At 48.5% G+C, this 26,285-nt stretch overlaps 6 protein-coding genes across 6 annotated transcripts; 2 read left to right on the plus strand and 4 right to left on the minus strand.

Moving 5' to 3' along the window:
* Window positions 1–136: 136 nt before the first annotated feature.
* Window positions 137–2,447, minus strand: AO090026000813 (uncharacterized protein; the record flags this gene model as incomplete). The annotated part of the gene is made up of 5 exons (XM_023235896.1): window positions 137–183; window positions 212–1,733; window positions 1,840–2,004; window positions 2,181–2,222; window positions 2,364–2,447. 5 exons carry the CDS (start codon window positions 2,445–2,447, stop codon window positions 137–139), a joined length of 1,860 nt encoding a protein of 619 aa, XP_023091184.1.
* Window positions 2,448–3,353: 906 nt separating this feature from the next.
* Window positions 3,354–5,840, minus strand: AO090026000812 (esterase/lipase family protein; the record flags this gene model as incomplete). The annotated part of the gene is made up of 2 exons (XM_023235897.1): window positions 3,354–4,405; window positions 5,630–5,840. The coding sequence occupies 2 exons, from the start codon at window positions 5,838–5,840 to the stop codon at window positions 3,354–3,356; spliced, it is 1,263 nt and encodes a 420-aa protein (XP_023091183.1).
* A 1,748-nt stretch (window positions 5,841–7,588) lies between these two features.
* AO090026000811 (eukaryotic translation initiation factor 3 subunit D) lies at window positions 7,589–9,400 on the plus strand (the record flags this gene model as incomplete). Its single annotated transcript, XM_001822161.3, has 2 exons — window positions 7,589–7,793; window positions 7,854–9,400. 2 exons carry the CDS (start codon window positions 7,589–7,591, stop codon window positions 9,398–9,400), a joined length of 1,752 nt encoding a protein of 583 aa, XP_001822213.1.
* Window positions 9,401–11,191: 1,791 nt separating this feature from the next.
* On the minus strand, window positions 11,192–12,987 carry flbB (the record flags this gene model as incomplete). The annotated part of the gene is made up of 5 exons (XM_001822160.1): window positions 11,192–11,654; window positions 11,722–12,291; window positions 12,348–12,435; window positions 12,490–12,579; window positions 12,915–12,987. 5 exons carry the CDS (start codon window positions 12,985–12,987, stop codon window positions 11,192–11,194), a joined length of 1,284 nt encoding a protein of 427 aa, XP_001822212.1.
* A 2,880-nt stretch (window positions 12,988–15,867) lies between these two features.
* On the plus strand, window positions 15,868–17,052 carry AO090026000808 (uncharacterized protein; the record flags this gene model as incomplete). The annotated part of the gene is made up of 1 exon (XM_023235899.1): window positions 15,868–17,052. One exon carries the CDS (start codon window positions 15,868–15,870, stop codon window positions 17,050–17,052), a length of 1,185 nt encoding a protein of 394 aa, XP_023091182.1.
* A 5,814-nt stretch (window positions 17,053–22,866) lies between these two features.
* On the minus strand, window positions 22,867–23,970 carry hapB (transcription activator HAP2; the record flags this gene model as incomplete). Its single annotated transcript, XM_001822158.3, has 1 exon — window positions 22,867–23,970. The coding sequence occupies one exon, from the start codon at window positions 23,968–23,970 to the stop codon at window positions 22,867–22,869; it is 1,104 nt and encodes a 367-aa protein (XP_001822210.3).
* Between the last annotated feature and the right edge of the window lie 2,315 nt (window positions 23,971–26,285).

Consider the following 26,285-nt stretch of genomic DNA (forward strand, 5'->3'; position numbering starts at 1 on the left):
AAGATCCAACGCCAGAGATATGCAGTTGAGGCTTTGCAATGTGCCGTACATACGAACCCGTAGTAAGCATACGCGATCGACATGGTGTCTCTTTTTCTTTCTTGGTGGCAGGATCACGGTCAGATAGACGGTTCGTTCAATGGCTGACCTTCCTCGGAAGCAACCTCGTGGTATGCCTGCATACTACGCCGCCGGAAATACCAATACATACCCGCCAGGAGCCCGCCTGTAGAGCATAGAACTAGAACAAAGATGAGAAGGCCTCCGACCCCGCGGATGACCTCCCACGCTTTGTAGATAGTTTCGGCCGCTTCCTGAGCCTTCAGGTAGACTTCATCAGTGTCATCGTCATCGTCATCGTCATCGTCATCGTCATCGGCACTGGTTCTATCCCCATAGAGAGTCGATGGGTCGTGGGGTGTGGGCGTCATGTCCCCCTGGAACCCGGCAAGTCGCCAGTTACTCGGCGTGTCGGTTCGTTGGATCTCGGAGGTACCCAGGACGTTTCCGTCCTCGTCCACTGCTTCCACGGAAACCCAGTCCAAGTAACCGTCCGCAATGTACATCGTCTCGAAGTCGAGCTTGGTGGTGTTGCCTACCAGCACAGGCATCCCATCCTGGTTCACCCGTGCGTGGAAATTCCACGAAGCAACATCCGTTGCGCCGTTCCAGCTCACGTGGAAAATGGTAGTGAGGTCGGTTTCGTCTGTTCCATAGACAGACGAGACTACGTCTGGCGGGGCACTGGGACGACCAGTGAAGTCGAATTTGTACGACCGGTACGTAGAGAAGCGAGAGGAAGCAAAACTGGCTTCCATAAGAACCTCGCCTTCGGGGGAGTGTTCAGATTGGTATCCTCGTTCACTCCAACCAACGAAGACATTACCATTGGCCAGTTTTTGCACGCTTCCGCGCAACCGAGTAAGGTCCCCGTCAGGACGGCTATATCGCTCAATAACCTTCGCGGTCATCGGGGAAACACTGGTGTGGAGTTGCACGATGAGAGCAGCGGAGGTGTCTTCTTCCTGTTCGGCCTCGTCCGAAGCGTTATTAAGGAACGAAATGGTGGTGTGTGTGGCGTTGGATTCGACAAAGCGAACATGGTGCTGCTTGGAGAATGTGAAGTCTTGGACGAAATCCGACTTTTCCCCACCAAGCCGCCAGATGATACTTTTGTCCTGCCCGGAGATAAGATAGATAGTGCTCGTGAACCGGGCTGAGAGGATATAGTCTCCCGCAGCATTCTTATCGACCGCGTTAACATGAACATAATCCCAGCCAGGCTCGCCAGAAGCTGGTGTCGATGGGCCCACTCTCACGGATTCATCAATAGGGATGTAGCCTTCTGAATCCCATTCGAAAAGCACCTCACCCGTCGCCGTGTCCAGTTCAACAAAACCACCTGTGACAACCCAACCGTACTCATCGGGACGACCAAGGTCACCCAGGCTCATGTACTTGTTTCGATATGAGCAAGCCAAAGCCGTCTTTCCGCCGTCGAGGATGTTGAATTCGTGCATGTTGAATGCGCCGAGATCATTGGTCACCGGAACGGCTTTCACCGTTTCATAATGCTGATCCAAGACATATCCGGTCCCCTTATCATTGCCATCGTTCCTATATGCATGCTGCAAGATGAAAGACAAGTAGGAGCCGCCATCAATGTTAGGTACCGCTTTGAAATCAAAGATATTGCGGTTGTCATACAGGCACGATCCAGCCCAGATGAGAGTCTAGATAAGATGTTGTGTAAGTCAGTGTTTCAATTGCAACTTTTATTATTTTTTACTATTTTTGGTCTCTGGCAAATCACAATCACCGCATCCAAAGTGAACGTACACCATCTGCATCGTATATATAGGGCCCGACTTGGCACGGCTTCCACTGCTTCGTCGGAGGCTCTGGGTCAATCACGCCATAAGGCGCAACGAACCAGTAGCCCGGACTTACGGAGTCGCGGTCATAGTAGGTGATATCGAACTTCAACGCCCTAACTTGTGGGAGCTATGACCTGTCAGCAGCTTACTTTCAAGGATAACTGGGCATACGAACTGTCACGAAGGACATGAAATCATCATCGGATGCTGAGACAATACTACGGAAGCAGAAAAAAACCAAGGCCAGGAAGAAAATCATATTGAATGAGGGACTAGGAGTATTCTCCATAGAATTGAACGAACGAGAGGATAACAAAAGGAGAGATAAGTCCACCCAGGAGATAGCTAGGTCATGAACATAGTCGTCGTCAGCCAATGCGTGACTGAGCTATAGGAGGAGTACTTTCTTTTCCCGGGCATTCTGAGGTTACTCCGTACGGAGTCCGGACACACATAAGAGTGTAGTACTCTCTTAGCAAAACAAACATGATAGGGAAAAAAAAATTGAGCGGGAGGAAAATAGGCTAAAACACTCCGCAAAGAGGACAGGCTACTATGGAGCATCTCCATAAAGATGGTTAGAATGGCCAGTGACAACGTAAGTGCTGATATGGAAGCTGACGATGGAGTGAAGCGGACAGTCTTGGCAGCGCTGGAAGAGTTAAGTGGAGCCTGCGGGCCAACAGGAAAAAACTTCATCAACAGTACAGACTCCAGAGTAAACTGTGGATTGCGTACGAGCGCCCCTCCTGAGCGTCGTCATGTCCTGATCCAGTTAAAAAGCCACAATACTGTTCACATCTCAAGCATTGAGTATGAGCGAATTGAAGGAGAAGAAAAGAAACACAGCAATATACGTGCCCTAATCTATTTATCCTGCCCTGCCAGTGTATCTTGGCGACGTTAGCGAAATTGAAGACCATTCAATTCAATTTAATTTCCGAGACGTAAATATAATGCCGTGATTTACCGGCAATTCACACTTCGATCCGAGGAAGCTTCCAATGTTGTTTCAAGAGGTGATCGACAACCGGAATCTCTTACAGAATCAGATAAGTGGGCTACTTTACTCTCTATCCGAGCGTAAACTACCTAGCATTCGGAGATTGTGGTTTTAAATTAGAGGCACAAGACTAAATTTTTCAAGGTGACAATTGGAATTGGAGTACCTACGTAAGCCCATCTAAGCTCCACACTGGAAATTTAAATCCAATCCAATTCAATCCTATGGTCCTGCATAACGGTCTCACAGCACGACGTTCTTTCATATCAATACGGCTCGCTCAAGTCAGTAGCTTGCTCTAGCATCTTTTATTTATCAAATTATTGTGAAAGAAAGTTCGACCCGTCCAGCTTGCCCTCCCCTCGTTTTCTAAAGCAAGTGGTGGAAGCTCAGGAGCTAATCAGGAGTCTAGGAGAATTATGCATGGAAACGAACTGTGATCGCCTTTGGTATCCTGGTTTTGGCCGCCTTGATTAATATGCATACTTTGCAATGTCAGGCTCACCGGAGACTTTCGGGGAATATGTAAGAATCTTTGCTAGGGCTACTAAAAGGAGGGCTTCGGTTCCCAGCATATCAGTTAATTCGAGATATGGCGGAAGTACTTGTTCACAGATCTTCTGGGTATCGATTCGCGTAATATTGCTAGGCCCATCGTGAAGGAGTGCGTCAACAGTAAGGGCCCATGCAAGAGGGTTGTACAACACGCCTTCATGCGTATAGAGGCCACCAGCGGCATTATTTGCGCAGATGGTCTGTAGATGGTTATTGGAAACGCCCACCCCCCTGTAGTCCAGTAGCCGAGCAGAAGCATTTTCCCCACTCATGGGTCGCACAATCTTGTCGAATGAAGAGTAAATGGTGGTCGTGGTGACATAGGCAGAGTCTCCCCCTTGGCTCCGCAAGGCCTGTATAAAGTTTGCATCCCACCCTTGCTGCCAAATCGAAGGAGTACAGGCTAAATCATTTAATAGAGGGCATACCAGCCACTTGACTATTGTTCCATGGAAGTCGGGGCTGATAGCAATGAAGTCGTTGACGACGCTCCGGGTAGATGGCCAGTACTTCAGTGCCCACTGAATATCCAGTGCACCTTGGGACCAAGAAATCACGGCAATCTTAGATGAGGTCAAAGCGGAAACATAATTGAGCGCATAGGCGACATATTCAGCGCTCAATTGAATGTCATCCAACGAGGCCTGAGGGAGATCGATCCAAACTAGCTCACTTTCGGGTAAGGCTCTCCTCAACTTGCCAAAGTTGAAATAAAAGGTTATGGCCGCAGGAACAGCAGTTCCTGGTACCAGGAGCACCGGTATTTTCTTGTCCCGTTTGTGTGAGAATGATCTAGGAATGTGAATTGCAGCCCGGAGAGTATTTTCCGCAATGGAGTAAGGCGCATCGCTCTTTGCTTTGTATGGGTATATGCTCAAGTTTTCTGGGGATGGGTTGTGACGGTGAATCGAATTGAGGTCAATGATCGCGTAGCCATTCAGGCATGTCAGTGCCTTTGAAGGTATCAGGCCTGATGCGGTGAGCTCGTTTGCAAACTCTAAGATATCAGTGGCGTTATTCGTGAGGATTGAATTCAGTCTGTTCCAGACAGACTGTACAGAATGAGTTTTTGAATCTTCATGGCTCTTAACTTGTACGATATTGGACAAGATTGAGGAGGCTCTCTGTGAAATCCGTATATCATTCATGGAGAAGTCATTTGCGACAATTGATAACGCCGATACAAGATCGAGATTTGGAGTTAGCAAAGTGCTACCTCGGCAAGAATCTGTACCTAGGGCTATCTGGATCGTGACAACGCGGTATATGAAACCAGTGATTGACCCCAGTGTATCGATTCTCATTTTGAAAGCTCTGTTAAAAACATTGCATTCCTGGAGATCGAACTTTTATACCACGGCAGAAACACAGTCCCTTGGCAGGAAACACCCAGTTTACGTTTTAGGAAGTGATCTCAATTGCTGCACCTCTCCCTCGTAATGAACCTCTTCTGGTATACTTGGTTACCTTTTGTTGCCACTTTTTTACTTTTACTTTTACCATTATCTTTGAATTATTTCTCTCTTCTTTCATTGGCTATAATCTGCATGTATGTGCCCTACACAGACGAAGGAAGTCATCAAAGAGTTCTACGAAGCTGCCCCAGCTTCTCGGGAGACAATGATATTACGTCTGTTTTATGCAATATTCTCCTCTCCATCATTAGCAGTGTCAGGAATAGTCAGCATATAAAGAGAGAGATTTGTAATATTACATAGTGAACAAGCAATCGTAACTCAAAGAACAGAATTGATATGATAGGGCGCAAGATGATATTAGAAGTTTACCATGAACAAATCAGTCAGACAGGGATCATCCTATCTAAAGAAAGCTAGATATAATTATCCCAAGTACAATTCAGAATCATCTAATTCACACCAGATGTACAGCATGACCAATCCGTCCGCATTGATGGATCGCAAATATTCTCCATGGGCTTAGTCCTCAGTGGCGAGGTCCGAGCATCCAAGAGCAACTGTGCCACCCTATAAATGTATGTTAGATGAGACACTTCTAGCTTTACTTTTTGCTTTTCCCTTCTCGAGTAGGAACTTACCAAGAGGTTAGCTTCAGTGCAACACTTGGGTCCAGTTTCGCAGGTCTCATCCCAGGCATGGCCTACATGGATCGGTTAGACAAATGTTCTACCTCTTAAATCATCCCACAAAGGCACGCGTGGTGGATAGGGACTTACAGAGCAGGCCAACGGAACCAACAATGCTTGCAGCGTCGATCCCTAAATCCAACAAGATCGGATCAAGAGTAGAGTCAAGAGGTGTTTTGAGCTCGCCGCAGCACAGGTATGGCTTGACACAGTTGGCCTCGACAGTCTCGGAGGAGGAAGGGAGGGCCGAAGCGATGGCTGCGCCGGAGATGAAGAGGGAGAGCGCGGTAAAGAACCTCATTGTGTTTGTCGGTATAATAGTCTTGTTCAAGATTTATCGATGGAAGGATGAGGAAGTAGCCTTCGAGCCAGAGTCTGCTGGTTTGTTGGATTGAAGATGTTCTAGGGAAGCATCTGAAAGGGTTCTGCTCGCTTTTTATATTCGAGGTTGAGAGCGACTCCAGGGGTAGAGCTTTTCAGCTACGTCCCTCCTTTCCAAAGGTAAAGACATGATAATCCAATTGCATTCCTAGAATCGTTATCTCTAATAAGCTGAGAGGTCAACTTCAGCAGTCGGCATCGGGCAAAATAATGGGCCCAAAGTGAAATTCCAGAGGCAGATGATTTCCCAGATGGGATCTTGGTCCACAAACTATTCAACTTTGATAAGAGTCAATCGAGTCCCATAGGACGTAGGTAAGAATGTACCAGTTGGTGTAGTGAGACAACAGGAACAGTTACTCAAATACTCCGTGGATCCCAGCACTATCGAGATCTCCATGCAGGAACGCAAATGTTTCCGATGGGCTGAGCCATTGATCTTTCCCCATTCGGTGGTACAGTGGAGCCGTACAGTATAAATCATCACTACAAGTCGATCAATACTACGGGGGAAGGGAGGTCAGAGCGAAAGCCGGAACCAAATCCTACCCACTCCGTACGGTTCGGTGGCCAAGCCCTAAGGAACCACCATGTACTACTTAGTACTCACTACAAAAAGCATCAGTTCCTTATCAGTGGAGCCCTCGCATTACCGCCAATCAGACTCAACGCTATGGAAGATGATCAGCATTCAGCCCCAGAAGCGAGGGAAAAGCATCAGTGCACTTCTGGGATAGCGGAACAGTACTAGATACGTAGAGTAAAGGCAAAATGGACGCCTCTCGTTGGTCTCTACCACGTCTTGGCATCAGTTGCGCAGTGAAATGTGCTGGAAGAATTAGTCAGGGCTACCCTTAATATCCACTCTGTGGTATAGAAAGAAGCAAATATCGGGAGCGACGGGGCATTGATAAGGACCGGATATCAATGTGTCATCGTATTCCTCGCCCTCAATATCTTGTTCGATGAAAGAGTCATTGACACTTGAGCCTCCAGTTCCTGAGTATCCTTATGATTTGAGTTTCTAGGTGCCCAGTGCTATCTTGTCCCCTGATAAGAATTGTGGAGCTAGACCTCTTTTACGTAAAGATGAAGACCCAAAGGCTTTACGTCAAGCAGACTTCAGAGATAGCACATATCACAAAGTACCACCTCCACCATAGTTTCTCATTCGGGTTGGGTTACCCCAGATTACTAAAAATTTCTTCGAGGAGACTGCTATTGCCCTTGAGTATAAGGAGTATACAAGGTGTGTTCTTTATATCTTCAAGGTTATCTGATGATGTAGGTAAATCGAAATAGTACTGCTTGCATGGGCTTCTTTCCTCCAAAGTAAATCGAACTCTGGTACTTGTGGGCTCTATAGAGAACGACTTGTTTCTCCTTTTTGTTTCTTATTCTTTATCCATAGTTTTTTTTTTCTTAATTTTGTTTTAACTCTTCTTCCAAGTGTATTGTATACACATACACACGTGATGTGGCGGTGCAGGGCGGACCAAGCCAAGCCTTCTAGCCACAAGCCCACTCGCGACACAAAAACTCAACCCGCAATTATCAATTTCTCCGCTGCTTGTGATCTCACCATCCGCCGAGATACCCTGACGTCTGCGCGGAGATCCCTTGTTGTTCTGAATTCGATTTCTGGGTTTATTAGTATCTCCAGACATCATGGCACCTATTTCAATCGCCGACATTGTGGCAGCCCTGCCAGCGGAGGACACCTGGGGCCCCGCGACCTCGACCGACAATATGCTTCAGGGTGTCCCATATGCTCCCTTCTCCAAGGGTGATAAATTGGGTCGCATGGCCGACTGGACTTCCGAGTCCAAGGACCAAAGAACCGGTCGCCAGGCTTACAACCGCAACTTCCGGGGTATGAGTTAATCTAGACAGTTAAATGCGGGTCCGCAGCTAACATACCAATCATCAACAGACCAACAAGTGTACGGAGCCGGTTCCTCCAACCTGTTCAGCATCCAGGCTGCCGAAGATGAATCTTCCTTCTCGGTTGTTGACAATACTCGTACCTCCGCCAAGCGTACCTTTGGCCGGGGTGGTGGCACCGTCTTCCGCGGTCGCGCTCAGCGTGGCGCGGGCCAGAGAGGCGGCCGTGCTGGCTTCCAGCGTGTTGGTGCTGGCCGTGGCCAGGGTGATCGCTTCTACGACAACCGCGGGGGCCGCAGCAACCGTGGACGTCGCTTCGGATGGAAGGACTACGACAAGCCGCAGAGGACCCGTGAGCCGTCCGTCAACGTGCGCCCCGACTGGACTATGCTGGAGGAAGTGGACTTCAGCCGTCTGCTGAAGCTGAACCTAGAGACTCCCGATGGCGAGGACGTCGACTCGTATGGTTTCCTCTACTACTACGACCGGTCTTACGACAAGGCCCCTGTTAAGGGTGCTGAGCGTAGGCTGCAGTCTCTTGACCGTGCTGCGTACAACGTTACTACCTCCCAGGATCCTGTCATCCAGGAGCTCGCCGAGAAGGACGCAGCCACCGTTTTCGCTACCTCCGATATCCTGTCTATGCTTATGTGCGCGCCTCGCAGTGTCTACTCCTGGGATATTGTTATCGTGCACCAGGGCAACAAGATCTACTTCGACAAGCGTGAGGGTGCCTCTCTTGACTTGGTAACCGTCAATGAGAATGCGATTGACGCTCCTCTCGAGCTTGCCGAATCTTCGGCTAAGCAGGAGTCCATCAACACTCCCAGTGCTCTCGCTATGGAAGCCACCTTCATCAACCACAACTTTGCCCTGCAAACCGTCGCCGAGTCCCAGGATGCCAAGGTGGACATGAAGAACGCCAACCCCTTCTACAATGCTTCAGAGGAGACCGAGCCTCTTGCCTCCAAGGCCTACAAGTATCGCCGCTTCGATCTCTCCTTGGAACGTGATGAGGAGCCCCTGAACATGGTTGTCCGTACTGAAGTCGACGCCCTGTTGAAGAACCCCGTCAACGGCGAGGACCAGCAGCTGATCGTCAAGGCCCTGAACGAGTTCGACAGCAAGGCCCAGGGCTCCGGTAATGCTCTGGACTGGCGCAGCAAGCTCTGGTCGCAGCGCGGTGCCGTTGTTGCCACTGAGATGAAGAACAACAGCCTTAAGCTTGCCCGCTGGACCACCCAGGCTGTCCTTGCCAAGGCCGACGGCATGAAGCTCGGTTTCGTGTCTCGTGCTAACCCTCGCTCCGCCGCTGGCCACGTTGTCCTCGGTGTTGTTGGCTACAAGCCTCGTGATCTCGCCGCTCAGATGAACCTGAACCTGGGCAACGGATGGGGTATTGTGCGTACCATTGTGGACCGTATCCGTGCCCTGGACGCCGAGGAGGATGAGGAGAAGGTTAAGAAATACGTTCTCATCAAGGACCCCAACCGTCCCGTTCTCCGTCTCTACAGCGTGCCAGCCAATACCTTCGAAGAAGATGAGGAGGCTGCCGCTGAGGAAGAGGAGCAGAAGGCCGAAGAGGATGAGGAGTAAATTGCTTATGATTGAGTTTATTCCTGCCATGATATCATAATGTCATGATTTCATTTCGAATTCCCGGATAATTGTTGGTGAACATATTCAAAAGTCTTTTAGAGCTATGAACATGGCCGTTGATGTCCTTAACGTATTTGATGACTTTCCAGCGTCTCTAGAAGGGTTTGCTCTCCAAATTACAACCCGTACTCATAAGACCTACCGTTTCTCGGAGGTATGACCACTGTGCTCTCCACAATACCCCACTGCCCGTCAACCTTTTTTTCGGAATATCTCTAAAATAAAGCACTTGAGACTCCAATCTAGACCCGCCCAGTAGTAAGAAGTAAACTAGACGCTACCGCCGTTGTTTCACCTACCTCAGCATGGCGATAACCCGGCGGTAACATAGGTTTACGTACATACGCACTGTGTAGTACAGCAACCATATCATGAAACCCACTTGTTAGACAAGTAGCATGGAATTCATAAGGCAGAGTCATTAGTCTATGTTACGATCATTTCATCCATACTAGACTATTCATATACATCAGGGTTGTTGATACACTAGGCCTGCAACGAGTACGGAGTACAGGGTAAGCAAATAGGGGGGGAAACAAAAAGAAAGAAAGAAAGAAACAAAGGATACAACCGCAAAAACCAGAGAAATTCGCAAACGATGCCGGAAAATAAAAAGAAGCAAAACGAGAAAAGCAAAAGACTCGGAGAATAAAGACCAAATCAAAGCCCCGAAACGCCCAATTCTTTCTTAGTCATCATCATTCACGGGAACAAACGGTCATGATCTGTCTGACTGTCTATCAATCGAGCTTAATTCGTAGAATGGAGAAATTACTTGCTGCATGCCATTTACCACTAAAAAAAATCCCACCAGTTCCTTTCCATTCAAATAATGACAACTTGAAACTTTGATTCTTTTTGAAGAAAAGCCAAAAATAGAACGATAGAAAGTACTATGGACGTAGGTACGAGCCACAAATCCAAACCCCGGGCAACGGCCTCATGTCACCCATGTCGAACCCGCAAAGTGAAGGTATGTTTTGTTTCAGATACGATGCCATACTCCCCACTGCCTTGACGTCCACTTACCGACGTTCCGTAGTGTAATCGCCTCTCTCCGTGTGAAGCCTGCATTACACGAGGGATCCAGGAGGAATGCAGATATAGTGCTCCGAATGAAGATCGACAGGCGATCGCGCAGGCAGAAATGATCACCGAGCTCAGGGGCAAGGTGAACCAAATACGGGAACAAGTAGGGCAGCGTCTAGCAGGTCGGCCGTCATTTGATGACCTCGAAGAGGAGGAGGAGGCCGCTGCTATGGAAATTGTGTATTCGGCTCTGAGGTTGGGATCGGAGGATCTAGTTTGGCACATTGTGGGGAGGATTCGCAATGGCGAGGATGTAAGAGATTTAGCGAAGGACGTGGCGCGAGACATAGGGATTGAGGATGATTTTTCTGTATGATTATAGAGTTGATACTGTCCGATCTCTTTTACGTTGCTTGGGTAATGACATGCCAGAACAGCTGCGCTGCCTAACAAGCCACACAGTAATCATGTCTAACTATAGAACAACAACTGCCATTTTTCATGACCCAAAAATTACAATATGAAGCGAGGAGAAGATTCTCAGCCAACGCCGAGTATCAAACAGAAGGATGATTTACACCAGGGTTCCACAATGCATCAGCAAATCGTAGCCGAAAGAAAACAACGCTCACGAAGCTTCTATATACACCCCCCATCCCAAGCCTGGGCTAAAGAACTATAACTCCTCATGTCATAGCATCATGAATACAGCGTGTCATCGCCCGCGCGGGAGAATCCCATGTCGACCCTGGACCCGACGACACTGCTCAGACAGTCCATGAGCTCGAAGTCTTCCACCACCGCTCCAAAACCATAACACCTAACTTTGGTGTTGAGCGTCTCAATTATAATCTTTACGTCATCTCTGGTCAACGATCGATACATTTCATGGTTCTTTAAACATTGGAGGGCCATGATTGGTGTAATTTGGCCATCGGTCACAAGCTGTCGACTCAGGTTGAGCAGCGTTGTCAGATTGGCATGTGGAAGATCATATGTCTGATGCGGGTAGGCTTGTTCGTGGGTTGTGTTAGCAATATAACTGGGTGGCGGACAGGAGGCCATTAACGCGTGTCCGGAGAAAGGCATATCCTCATCGTCGGCCTCCGTAATAGATCTTCGACAAAGGTAGTCGGTATGCTCGCGGCATGGTGATTCTAACCTATTAATTGATCAGTTATGGAGAAGCGTAAAACCAGTAACAAAACCAAAGATGAGGGAGATCGTACGTCAAAATAAAGTCTATTTGTAGCTGAGGATCATTCTCGAAGATACCCGGTGGCTGATTAGGCTGGCGACTCGCTGGTGCTATCCGGTCAAGAGTTGCCAAGGCATCGCAGGGAGCAGCGCTGTAATTTTGATGCTGAGGCGATAATTCTTGAGTTGGCGAAACGTCAATGTGCTCTATTCCGTTCACAATAGGACTTAGACTGGAAGATGGGGCTGAGATAGTCGTAGGTGGCGTCGTGTAAGCGTGCTGTGTTGATGGAACTGACTGCGCGACAGCTGTAGGCTGCGACCCAACACTACTGCTGGCAAAAGGACTAGACTGATATGTTGCATTTGTTGGACTTGTGCGTTCGGCCTTGCGACGTTCCACTTCCGCCCCATAGCTGATGCCATGTGCGGCTAGGATTTCTTTCAATATGTTGTTCTCCTCGGATAATGATCGGACCATCTCTCGATGTTGGTGGACAGTCAAATTCGCCGCAGATATCTCTTGGGTATAGGCCTCTCGTAATCGTGAGACTTCGGTCTCTAGCGCTCGCATATACTGTTCCTTGCGTTCGCGATGTGTCCTAAACCGCCACGGTTGGTATATAATCACGAGGCCGAGTCCGCACTGTCGACGTACCTTTGCGCCTGGCGATTCAATTCCTGGCGCCTTGTAAGGGCCGGCTTGCTATCCGGTTTTGGGCCCCGTCGTTTTGCTGGTTGACCATCTAGATCGGCAGAGGTCAGTACCTTATTAGAGACCAAGGAAGCAAGGCGCATACCTCGTGTAACCTTTTTTTGTCCACTTCCGAAAAACCTAAACCATTCTGTTCCCATGGACGCCTTCATTAAACTACCCTGCGATTGTCGCCCTATCATGGTCTCGAGTCAGCGACAAAATTTGGAGATCAGACAAACAACGACGAAGCGCAACTGGAACCCGATGATTGCTAAGCAAAGCCGTGTCTGCTACGTCGAAACGCTGGGAGAGAGAGAGAAGGAGAAAAGAATGAAAGAAAAAGATCGTGAGAGTGCACATAATCAAGCAGCTGGGTTAACAATGTATGAAGTCTAGTAAAGTACTCGCCTAGCAGAATCGCATTTCATCTCCAGCGACAGCAGGGCTCCGAAAAACCTCAGGATTATTTATGAACCACATAGGTAAAACCAAGCCACAAATGCGATATCAACTGCATCAGGCACTTACCATTGAGTTCATCATTTTGTCGATTCAACGCATCTGCCTCCAAAGGCAAGACTCCTTCATTCAGGGAAGCCATGATGGTTGGGAGTGTGTGTAAAGAGAAAAGTGATGTGGAATGCGACCGGCGTGAAGACAAGGGAAAATACACCGGTAGAAAGGAACGGATGGATCCAGTGGATTAGGATCTGGATGAGTCTAGAGGCTAGGTTATTATTGTGACGGTCATGAACATCTGCGACCGTTGTCAGCCTTGAAACGAACTACTCTCGATAAAGTGGATTCGCTTCGTCCAAGCGCCCTTACCGTTGGTGGTAAGTATGTACATACATCTATACTCTGTGGGTAGGTCGGATTGCTTCCCCCCGAGGCGTTCAACTGGGAATTGAGTTTAGACACGAGGTATAACCATGGGAGTCCTCCTCACACTATGAAAGGACGATCGAGGAAAGAGAGATGTAGAGGTACTAAGAGCTCTAAAAGGGATGTGGGGGGGAGGGAAGAAGCGTAAGAAATCGAGACGCACAAACAGAGAGGATGTGGGACAAGGTACCGTCCGTCAGTTGACTGTGTGGATGAAGGCTAAGAAATCAGTGGTAGCGACCGCGGTACAATTCGACTTGGAGTCCCTGTCAAGCGGGCTCGATTTCCACCGGTAAACTGTGGGCTTATTGGTTCAATGGTTCTGGTCATCCGTTGGCTTGGTCTTTGCGCAAGCTGGATGGAAGAAGATCCGTGGTTTTTCTTTCTCCGGCTCCTGAAGCAACGAATAAAGCCGAATCGCCGTTCCTTCGACTTGGGATTGCTTGATTGAGAAATGTAAAAATAACATTAAATTAACACCCTTTTTTAGTACATGTCGCCTAAGAGTCGATAGTGTACTAGCAAAGAGGAAAGCCAATAAGTCGATCAATATTTTGAAAGGGTGGCGACCCCCGACAACAAAAAAAAAGAGATAGAATAAAAATAAATAATAAATAAATTAGTGTCAAAGACAGAGAGAAAGGAAATGAATTCTCACTATTCTTTCTTGAGTTTGGTTCTAGTACGTTACTGTAGTTCTCCTGCCACTCGGATCAGAGATAGTCTGCGTGTTGAAAAGATCGGATTTCGTTTCAGGTAAGGTATTGTAGTACTCAGTAGTAGGTCAATGTAATGGTGTAATACCCACATTTGCGATCGGCTGGATTGATTGGAAGACTCTGTTCCTAGGAGAAAAAGCAAAAATGCATCCACCCGTGAGGGTAAAACCGGACTCACCCATGCACCATGAAGCCCGAAAAGAGCATCGATCTCGTCCTAGAGATCGCTCCCTTTCTTTCCTTCATGGGTCCTTTTTCCCTCTTTTCCCTTTTCCCTTTCCCTTTTTTCTTTTTTTCTTTTTTCTTTTTTCCTTTTTCCTTTTTTTCCTTTTTTTCCTTTTTTTCCTTTTTTTCCTTTTTTTCCCCCTTTCATTCGCTTCCTTTTTGGACTCAAGAAACTTTCCTGAGGTTTCGGCAAGGGCGTTCCTCTCTCTCTCCCTAGCGAAATATTGACTAGGTATATACCTGTAGAGCGCTCGACAGCCATATCCGGTACGTTAGTCAAGAACTAAAGGTTGTCACGAATCAATCACCGCCGCTGTATCAATCAAATTCCCCGAATGATGGGAGTTGCACCCGCCACCTTCTCGTGATTGCTACCCTGCTGACGGTTAAACGGTCGCTCAATATTAATCGTAGACGTATTGTATGCAAGACAGGCAAATGTAATGGTTACCTTTTATGTGAACTATCCACTATCTCATTCTCTTTTAAGCTTTGGAGTAATGGTTGCCTTCGATGTATAGAGGCAAAGGGTATCGGCGATTGGACTAGTCATTCTGTGTCTCTTTCAAGTGTTTCCGATTGACGAGCCCCATCGTAACCTTAGGGCCACTGAGAGCTTGGGAAATTTTGGTGCTGGTGTGGTACCAAGTGGGTATAGATGGATCCGTCGCCGGGATCCCCAACGCTCTTTCCGTCGACTTAATTGGTACCAGTCATCGGATAGGGGGAACAAGAAACAAAAAAACAGTACTTCTCGTGCCGAGTAGTCTGGCTGCGCACAAGCAATTGTACCAGTTGTACATACATACATACATACATGACACGCATGGCTTCTGCTGGACCTCTTGAGTACTTCTCAGAAGCATCATCTAAATTCTTGTACCCATCAATGGAGAGAATGTGTCACCTCGGGGTCCCCTATGATCATGTCATCCGATTGACATTCGTCGCGCCCTACCTACCCCATAGACACTAAGCCGCTATTTCGTATATATCCTTGTGAGGGCGAAAATTTCAATTGGGGCGCCAATGTGTACTGTACTTGGACGTAGTATCACCAGAGCTCCCTGCTAAAGAAAAAAGAAAATGGAGTACCCGTGTAATCGGTAACGACGGAATGAAGGACCGGCTCGTAACTTTTTTTTCTCCGTCCTCTAGTTTCTTTCTCGTTACCTCCTTTATTAAAGCCTTGCGTAGATCGTATGGAGTAGACAATGGCATGTTTAGATGGAGATCTCCTTGGAGTGACAACTCGACGCTGACTCCCGGGAAGTGTGATCAAGATGCCGGTACCAAACCATGAAAATCATGGTGTTGATGGTTTTTGGCAGCCGAATCACCACCGAGAACCAAGCAAGAGATCGAGATGAGGACTGAGAGGATCCAATGTTATTGAACTATTGATGTTGATCTCAAACCCAAAGTTGGCATTTTTACCTTCTTGAGAAGTCACCCCACTTCCGCATGACTCGAGTGAGCTATACTCCTTTGGGCCTTCTTTCTCTTTTCTTCACAATCCATTATCTTTGCTTTTGGCGATCTTCCGCTGAACTACCACAATGTCAATGAAACTTCCTGCAGGATTCATCTGAAGTAAAAGAATGTGAAAGAGATCACTCCACCATGTTGCAGTCACCTTATCCACTGATGTCATGGAAAAATCGGAGATCCTTGTCCACATCTCAGCGCCGTGCGGGGTGAGCGACGACGCCCACTACCGTGCTCAAGTTGAAGCTATTCTCGGCTTCCAGAGTACCTCACGCCAAGTTCTAACTTTGAAACCAGACGACAATAATAATGGCCATGATTATACTATCTCTACCGCTACTAGCGACGGACTATCCCGGCCCCAGTTACCATCCAACAACCCGCCACTCCAGGGCCCCGTAGTTCCCACTAATGATACCTCCAACAATCCGGCTATCATAATCTCTAATAAAACCATCGAGTACGAGGAGCGTGAGCTGTCTAATGGGCAATCACATGATTCTTCCCCGAAAGACTACCTCGATACTCCAGTGAGTGTCATTCCGGATTCTCAAGCCGGAAGGCCACCTTCGGACACCGCCAACCTGCAGGATGTCGACCATCAGCTATCTACCATTCGAGCTCCGAGTTTCCCATGCTCTGCAGATTCAATTCGTGCAAAGCGATATCAAACACATTCGCCGCCGCTAAGAAGTGGTCGAAAGAAACTGCGTCATAGCCCGTGCAGAAACGACAAAGCTAATGGCACTCAGATCAGAGATCCCGCTGTCCAATCCACAGCTTTGTCGACATTCGTTAGCACAAGCTTTCCTGTGGAAATCAGACCTCCGCTACCTCCCGTATCAAAAGAAAAGTTCACAACACATATTACGCCAACTCTAGAAATGCTAGCCGCTCGTCTGAAGAGCCGGACATACCGACCTCTCGAACAAATTAGAGAGCTAGACAAATTAGAAAGAGGACATTGGTATCTCCGCATTAACGTCGTGGAGGCGGAGGCGCATGACCCCACTATCCCCTGGCAGCAAAGCAATGGAGCTTGCATCTGGGACCTGTCCACGTTCTGTCGCTTCTGGTCATTCTTATCGGAATTCATTAAAGAAGGCCGTGCAGGCTGGGGAGTATGGTGCATATTAGAAGATTTGCTGAGTGCCCAACTACCACACAATAGCCAGGAGTCAGCGCTACGGGAAATGGATATCCGTCAGCTGACTCTCAAAACCTATGCGTGGGGCGAAATAGCCTCCCATATATATCTCCTCCTGTTCCTGGCTAGCGAGCGTCGAATTCGCAAGATGGGCGCTCAGTGGCGGGATAGTCGGGACGACGTAGTTATCCAGATGCCTTGATATGATAAAGTATTGGCGGCATATAGTACACGAACTATGGCGGCGACCCATTCTGAGCGACACCACTTGTACATATAACATATAGAGAAAGCAATCTGGATACCTATACTGAGTGCAATAAAGACATCTAGCGAGGCACACATGATTCTGTCATATACAGAACCACTGGTCGCTGTGGAGTACTGTATTGAGAGCCAAGCGGTTACAGTAAGACTCGTCACGCAGGCAAGGAGTAAGTAGAAAGAGTATTTCATTGAACCCTTCTGCTTTGATTTAAAAAGGAAACTATAGTACAATAGAAAGGAAAGGAAGGAAGGACAACAGAAGCAAGGTTGCAAATTTCGAAGTAGATATCACCATGTTTTAGACCTGAAGCCAGGTTGAGAATGACAGAGTACGACAAGTACAGCGTTGTCGCAAGCTATGAAGGAATTCAGTCCATCACTCACGACTATGCAACGCACCAGCGACCAGGAGACAGATAGGAGAATAAATTCAACGTGCTGTGATGAAACCAAAGATAGTGAACAAGAAAAGCGCAGAGATATTGAACCAATATGTCAGCCTGAATCAACGAAATGCAGACACAAAAACCTATTGACGCCGTAGTTCAAAGAAACGAAACATAATAAAGGATAGTTTATGAGAGTTCTTGTACTCAATAGTTCAATTCGCCGCTTCCGGCTCCACCAACCGCATCAAGGTCCTCATAACTCTTAAGACTGCGACCCTGAACGGCTTCCCGGGGCCCCATCGCTTGTTGGGCAGTGCCAGCTCCCATAGCATCAGCAAAACCACCTGCTCCAGCAAAAGCCGCCGCGGCTGGATGGCCAGGGGGAATGTACGGGGTGCCAGCGTTAGCTGGAAGACGACCACCAGAACCATACATGCCTGACATACCACGAACTGGGCTCAGTCGGCCGTTTCCTGCGCCGCCATGTCGAGGGCCACGACGATCATATGGTCCTGAACGATTGTAACGGTTATTACGACGCATGGCACCTGGCTGGTGCAGGCCAGAATGATCCCCCGAGGCCAACCCATTCCCACTCCACGAACCAGCTTGATTTGGGACACCCATCATACTGGGCAACCCGGCCCCGGGTAAACTCTGGAAACCACCAGGGACATTACCATTATGTCCGATATACGGCGGCATGGAAGCCAGGCTAAAGCCACGAGGAGTGCCAGCTTGGCTTTGACCAGAGCTGAGAGGGAAATGGCCATTGCTGTTTGCATCAGAGCGGGACGGTGCAATACGTGCAGGGTCCAGAACATAGGCATTCACCAAAGAAAGCTGTCACATGGTTAGTCTAGCATCGCTTTGACGTCTCAAAACCGGGAACTTACGTCGCTGCTGATATTCTCAAACCATTCCGCATGACGCTTTTCCACATGTTTGCGCCAGAAATGGTCAGCCTTGAATAACTTGGTACATTCAGGTACCTTGCAACGGTATTTGGATTCGTCCTCCTGCTTGACGTGCTTCGCTAACTCTTCTTCCAGCGCCTCATCGACAGGCTTGCCGCCCAACTTCCGAATATCCACGTTTTCCGGTTCCAGGAGCTGGAGAAGTTTATCCTCGAATGTCTTGACCCAGTTGAACGCGCGCTGTAGCTGTTGTTCTGACTTAGAACTGAATCGTTGTGGTCGTTTTTCCTCGACGGATGACTGCTCTTCTCCTTCACTGGGTTCCTTCTTCTTAGAAGGGAAAGGTTGACCGAGGGCGCTCGCTCGAGCTACAGCTTTGGACTGTGTAGTGAGGCCAGCACGTGGCCGCCGAAGATGGCCGCCGGGGCACTTCCGGGCAAGTTCATGGACTGAGTCGCTCTCAAACACACAAAAGAAGCAGAAATTGTAGACCCTACGTAGGTATTCTACCATCAGGTCCAGTTTCTTTTTCTTCGCGAGGAGTTCCTCGTCGTCCACTTCGTCATCTTCCCAACCTTCTTGCTCCTCACCTTCTTCTGCTTCGCCCTCATCCATATCGTCCGCGTCATATTCAGTCCTTCTTTTCTTCACACTAACAGGACCTGTGACGGGCGGTTGCAACCATCCCTTTCCGCGTAATTCTTCGACACGCTCTTCGATCTTGGCATAACCGTCTGCATTTCCGCCCATCTCTGAATCAAGTCTTGATACCAAACGCCGGGCCAACTCCAAGTCCCGCTCAATACGCTCCGGAGCTGAAAACAAGTCCCACAATGCCTTTTTGCGGGGTTGGGACGGTGGTACATGGACGCCAACATGACAAACAAAATCTCCGTGAATTGGGTCATGTATAGTTTTGTCATTGATCGCTTCAAGCGCCTTCTCGGCGGCAGTCATGCTCACAGCTCCATTGGTAGCCTTGTCGTGCTCCATATCCTCACCCTCCTCTTCCCTTCCATCCCCTCTCTCAACGACGGCAACATCCGGAGCAGGGTGCAACATAATCCAACCCATCCGATGATACTTTTTGGAAGGATTTGGATCGCTAAGGCTAAGCCATTTGAATCCACCTTCTTGCTCTCCCAAATGTTCTCTACAGAAGTCCTCTATATTATCACGGCTCACATTTGGTGCTAAAGTCTTGATGAGTAGGGCTGGTTGAGACAAGGCTTCATCCCGAAGCTCTCCACCCCGGGTTGGGAGCAAGTCCAAAACACCAAGAGTCTCACCAACAGCCGTAGTCTCACCTTCTTCCTTCTCAATGACGCCACCCGCTCCGTCACTTTCACTTTTGTAGATGCCCTCTAAGGTGAATTCGTCAAACAACCCACCATCTATATCGCGCTCCCATTGTTCGTAAGCACCGGCACGGAAGTCCATCAGGCGACGGCGGAGGGGGTCCCGAACTTGCGGAACATAACGTTCTTTGAACCATTCCTCGTTTCGATGTTGCTGCACAAATGTCCTGGCCATCTTGATCTGTAGATCTACCTTATATGCATCATAAGCGGCCTGGATCTGCGCCCTCTCCTTTTCCCGGTCTTCACGAGCTTCGCGCTCTCCTTTGACACGATCGGAGGGGCGACGTCCGCCATGCTTTGCACGTTCCTTTTCCTCCTTGATCGACTGTTCGGCGCGCCACCACTCCGCAAACCAGTTAAACCCGACTTGGAAATCGAGATTTAAGGGATTGGGGAGCGGATTGGTTGGGATTGGTCGCTTCCCCGAATCTTGTCCAGGGACGTAACGATCAATATTTGCAACATTCGGGGAATGAGCACGGCGACGCTCATCGCGATCTCGTACGGTGTGCTCACGGGATGCGGTGTAATAGTCATCTCGGGAAGCCCGGCGATCAGAGGGTTCATAACGGTCAATCATAGCAGGCGAGCGGGAACGGCCACGTCCACGACGACGGTCCTGAGATGCTACAGCAACTTTGAGGTTATGCAATGCTACTTTGAAGTGAGAATTGATCCACTAGCTACTTACTAGGCGATCTGCGTCTATAAGAATCAACTGGCGCCCTAGACGCGTAAGGGTCCCCTTCACGGGCCCTTCCGGGAGACCCATAACCATCATAAGAATCCATCTGTCAAAAAAATGAGGAACCACAGGCTGCTGTATTAGAACCTGCAAGTCCAATCTAAGATCACGGCCTAAACAATATGCGACACGGATGCCGATTGATAGGTCGATCTAGAGCAGTCGGGGCAGCCGGAAGGTTCGCAGAGACGTTGGAAACCGTAAACGTAAGCTAAGACCGGAGACCATTAACATTAGAGCAGATCATTTCACTTCACAGGGGTGTCTGGCAGCTTGGACGTTGACGAAGGGTAAAAGAAACGGGATGTGCTGAAAAACGATGAAGCTGGAGCTGAAGCTCGACAAGCGAAAAATGGATGCAGGAAAGTCATTTTCTTTCTCATATAATGACAAGAATTGACCCGAAAAAAACGAGAGGTAAAAAAAGCAGCGCGCTCGCGAGAGCTGAAGAAAGAGGATAAAGAAAGAGACGGGTGCACAAATTGCAAGAAGCACTGAAGGTCTCGTGGGCCAATGAGGGCGCGACGAATAAACCGACGACTTCAGAGTATTGGAGAAAAGATCAGTGAGTGGAGTAGGTGTCAAGGATTGGTCTAAGTTAAGATAAGGTGGTGTGTCTTGATAGAGAGTAACAAGATTAAGCAGGGAAAGGGGGTTAGATGAGAGACAAGGGCGGTAGTGACTGCAGTGAACACGATAAAAGAGGGCTAAACAGGCGACCTACAAGTAGCCTTATGAAGAAGGATGGATGAATGCAATACAACCAGATGCGAACAATCCCTGATCACGTCCAATCCAACGGACTCGAATGGGGTCAAGATAGCTGAACCGGGGGATAGGGCCGGACAGTTGGGGAGAGGAAGCGGAAAGCTGGGAGCTGAAGGCGAGTGAGGAATGGAATGAGAATGACTAATCGCATGAGGCTGGAGAACGAAAAGTTGGAGGACGGGACAGCCGCTCCTAGACCAGAAGAGGTTAGGCGTGTATCGACCGGGATGGATCGATATTTCTTGCACCCAGGGTAATTGAGATACTATCCCGTCTCTACTATCTACTTATTGTCATCTGGAAAGCCCCTATGTGTATCACAACATATGGTTTCCGTAACTTCATCTTCATGGTTCAAGTCTACTTATTCTAATTTGTATTCAGAAGACAGCTACCTGCGCAGTGCCGAGTCATTAACCCAAACACCCAAGCTAGCATTGCCGAGAAGTATGTCTTGATATTTGTACACGACTAAGGGGAATCATCCGTCAAAAATCAAATGAGAACAATACAAATACCCCACGAAAGGAGGAAAGGAGGAAAAGAGTAAAGAAAAAACCGCAGAACAATGAAGGGGATCCGAATGAGAACCGACAACGGACACGATGCTCAACCACGTTTAGCTCTTCTTCCTTTTCTCTTCTTTCCTTTTTTTTTTTTTTTTTTTTTTTTTTTTTTTTTTTTTTTTTTTTTTGTGGGGGTGGAGTGTTTAATTCCCATGCCTCCATGATACCATAACCAAATGAAACTCACTGTAGGCAAACAGTCCACGGCTGTGCTCGAAAGACTCACAGATCGCGTCCCTTGTACGGCACTATTAAGGGACGCCAACCTGCTATACCTTCTTGCTTCGCAGCGAGATTCCTGGTAGAGTAGTTTTACCAATGTTAGATTCCTCTCTAAGTTCCACCCAGAAGCCCAATAGAGAGGGTTCAAAAGGCGGGGACAAGTCGAGGGAGAAAAGTAATGATGATGATTGCAGTGTGCGGGCAATATTTAGTGGCGTTGGAACTAAGCCAACTTCCACGCAACTGCATCATAGTAATATCTGGGCCCACAACTCATCTTATAATCAACCTTAAGGAACAGGTCGATCAGTCAGAGTAAGGCTGGATTCGGCATATAGCTAAAGGCAAGACGTGTTTGGCATCATAGATCATCCAAGAGTTTGACCATCTCAAGAATTTGAAATGGTGCAGATAGGAAAAAAGATAAAATAAATAAAAAAACCAAGAAAAACAAGAACAAAAATAAGAGGGCCATCAAAACATTCATTCCATACATGCGTTCCCAGTAAAGTAAACATAAGCAGGTTTCTTTGGAAACAATAGGAAACTTCGTACCAACATAACATAACGATATAAACAGACATAGCACTGGTTGCTGCCAGATAATGGTAGTAGAAACGTGATAGGTGAGTAGTCACACATCGCTCGCTACAAAAGCACACATAAATAAACTCATCCATAGAATCATAAGGATGAATAGGTACGAAGAGAAGAAAGAAAATCAAAAGCGGACAAAGACGCGCTAATAATATGAAAAGCAATATTTGCCTCGGCATATTGTTCAACCATCCTCATCGGATGGTTCGGCGGATTCATGTTCGCTCTCCTCAGCGCTCGTGCTCGTTTTTGCAACACTAGTCTTCGCCTTCTTCGCTGAGTTCGTGTTCTCATCGTTAACATCACTAGATTTTCTTTTCTGTGCCGACGGAGGATTCTCACCGGTCGGCTTGCTATCGACATTCTCTTGTCCACCAGCGTTATTCTTCTTCTCCAAGTTAGCGACTTCGTCTGCCGTCAGGAATCGACCACCAGGACCGCGTGGCCGTCGCATGGCATGATTATGACGCGACTCATGCAAATATGGCTTACGGCCCTTGGACGTGAGTCGGAGTTGTTCCTCCAATTTTTGCCTAGCAACGCGCCGTTTCAAAATGCGGTGGAATTGCTTTGCATTGACGTAAAGAGGAGACTCTTCCACGGCGCCAACAGCCATATCTGGGGAAGGTTGGCTTTGTTGCACCGCAGGCTGAGGTGGGGGCGGCATAGGTGGAGGTACTGAAGGTCGAACAACGTGATTAAGGACCGGCTGAGCAGCTTGAACGTGGGGGCTGCCAACATGGCTCATGCGACGCTGTTGCATCTGTGCATTCTGCTGCATCTGTACTTGCGAACCCATAGAAGGCATTTGCCCTGGCATCTGCGGTGGCGAGCGTGGATTCCGCTCATTCTTCACCTGTTGCACTCCAGCCATACGTGGCGAGCCACGAGGCCCTTGCTGCATTTGGCCAGCCATTGAGTCCTGATGCAAAGGGTAGAATTGCCCAGACGCAGCCGCAGTAGCCATAGCCGCCGCCTGTGTTGGTGAGATGCCGTACGTCTGCGGCATCGCTGTAGTTACCCCATAGGATTGAGGAAAGTTCATCTGCTGGTGTACTGAACCCGGCGCATTCTGTGCCTGTTGGTAATGAGACTGCGATGGGACAATGGGAGATGCTTGATGCGTAGGATGGGCTTGCTGCATGTGTGCCTGGGGATTGGTGGGAGAGGTCATCGAACCCACCGTTGAACCTGGGTTCTGGGGTGCGGTCTGATACGGGGCAGCGATGTGGGAGGGGGCATGTGGGTGTTGGCCATGAGGCTGTTGATATTGTGGAGGATATTCCATCATGGAGTCGCGACGGCGCTTTCCGTCACGCTTCCAATGAGTCCCGTGGTTGGACCGATGCAGATGTCAGGCACCAAGTATCTAGAACCAATGACAAGGACGGCTGTGAGCAATTGGTGGATATACGCCACTTATTTGGAATAAGGTAGAAGAGATGATAGGATGTGGAAGCGCTGTTGCACTCGAGAGATATCACGGTCGCGCACAAGAGGGACAGCCGCGGAGAGTAGCTGCTCTTTGCAAGTGATGATTCGACGAGTTAAATGCGAAAGTCTGCAGGCGCTCACTAAATGTTAGCACGGAGCGCAGCGCTGACCGGTCACTGGGTCTTCCAGTGGGGTTGGATGGGGACAAGGCGCTTGCACCAGGGCGCTTACCTGGGGTTCTGTTTTGCCGATACAGAGTTAAACTATCGGCGAGAAAAAAAAATACTTCACCCAAACTCAACGCCTGTTTGCCGAAATAACTTCGAACAATTTCTGGAGACGAGGAGTCTTTTGTGCGAATCCTTTTTACGTTCACCTCAGGGTGTAACGTGGTTGGGCTCTAATGCAGCCGACCAGGGTGCCCTCGGCAGTATGTCGCACTTGATGCGTTGTCAGACGAAATGCGATGCTCTTGCTAATGACGCACGATCGTCTATCGCCAGCACGAGGCAAATAAGGGAGGGGCAGAAGCAGGGAAAGAAATAAAAAATAATAAAAGATGCTACGCAGAGTTTGAGGCGACAACTGGCAGACTACCTTCCGTAATATGATTCTGATCCTTGTTCGATCAGGCTCCTCGGCCACGTCCGTATTAGGCGGGGCTGAAACAGAAGATAGCGATATGAGGCGGTGCTACCAGCGTGGCCTAGCAAAGTTTTGCGCCAGGTGGATGAGGCTATCCTGGCTCCCGGTCCCCGCGACTATATGCGACTCAAGAAAGGACAGATACCAGAACAGGCCTAAAAGATGGTCTGCACAACTAGATCAGACTACAGAAAACTATCAGCATTCATTTTCTCCACCAACTAAAACTTTCAGCTGCTGATTTGTGCGCTGTCATAGCAGGGAATCTGGGCAAGTGGTGGGGGAGGGGAAGGTGATATCGTGGCGGTTTAGTCTATTCAGGGCCGAAGGATGTATGCGTTGGCAAGCGGGAAGTATGATGCAGCCGGCAACATACCTTGTCAAGATGCGACGCAATCACGACTGGGTGCAAGGAAAGCGGGTGATTTCGCGCGCGCGTAAACAAACGGCCCTAAACAATTCGAAAACTGATTTTCCAGTTTGCGATGTGAAAGGGCCACCGCGTCTATGGAGAGGACTGGGGTCGTCAGAATACTGTGCACAAAACAAAGTAAATAGAGTGCCGACGCGTGTTGATTGGACCATCATGGGGTGGGGAATATGGGATCATAATAGAAGCAGAACGCGACGACGACAAACATGCGTAGTCAAAAAAGCATAAGGTAGCATAGAACCCCGGGGGAATCGTAGAATGGAATATACTTTGAATACATGCGACATTGCTGTCGGGTCATTGTTTTGCTTTGCAGATGGGTAGGTAACAAGGTAGATAACGAGGTAAAAACGGTCGCGATTTGCAGGCCATTATTGAGGTGAAGGGCAATAAACAACACGGGTCACATTGACAGGCTATTGATTACCTGAGCGGCAGAAGAGTATCCCTATACCAAGTGATGAGGCAAAAGGGACGCGATGGGACTTGACCACAACCTCCAGTCATGGGAGGTTCTGGGAGGGATGATGATTCGTGGGGTGAAGAGAGCGCGACCTTTACCAACAAGACGGCGGGCAACACAAAGCTGATTCCGCGCCGCGAGTGTGGGCTGCCGCTGATGTCAGTCCGGTCCGGATTGATCCGTGAACGGCCCAACAAGAAGTGAACCAGGTTTTCAGTTCTGGGTAAGCGCGCGTTGTTGTAGGGGAGACAAAGCAGTATGGGGAAACAGTCGCAGGCGGATGCAAAGCAATATGATTCGTGGAGTACAAAAGACAATGGTGTAAATAATGGAGGATAGAAGGCCAACAACGAGGGGGAAGAATGGGCGCGCGGTAGTTGGAGAATACAACAGGCGCAAAAAGTGATGGGATTTGTCGGAGTTGGCCTCGGGAAGAGAGACAGTGTAATGGGATTGGGTGCAGACCAGAATAAGGTGCTCAAATCATAAAGCAGGATCAAGCATGAAAATGATAAGATAAAACAAAATGGAGTCAAGTCAAAACAAAACCACACGACGTTGAGCAAGGGGCAAGCAATATTCCACGTACCTACGGACGATGATTCGACCACAACCGTGGAAATTTCGA

Source organism: Aspergillus oryzae, chromosome 3 (genome assembly GCF_000184455.2).
Source record: "Aspergillus oryzae RIB40 DNA, chromosome 3".
NCBI lineage: Eukaryota > Fungi > Ascomycota > Eurotiomycetes > Eurotiales > Aspergillaceae > Aspergillus > Aspergillus oryzae.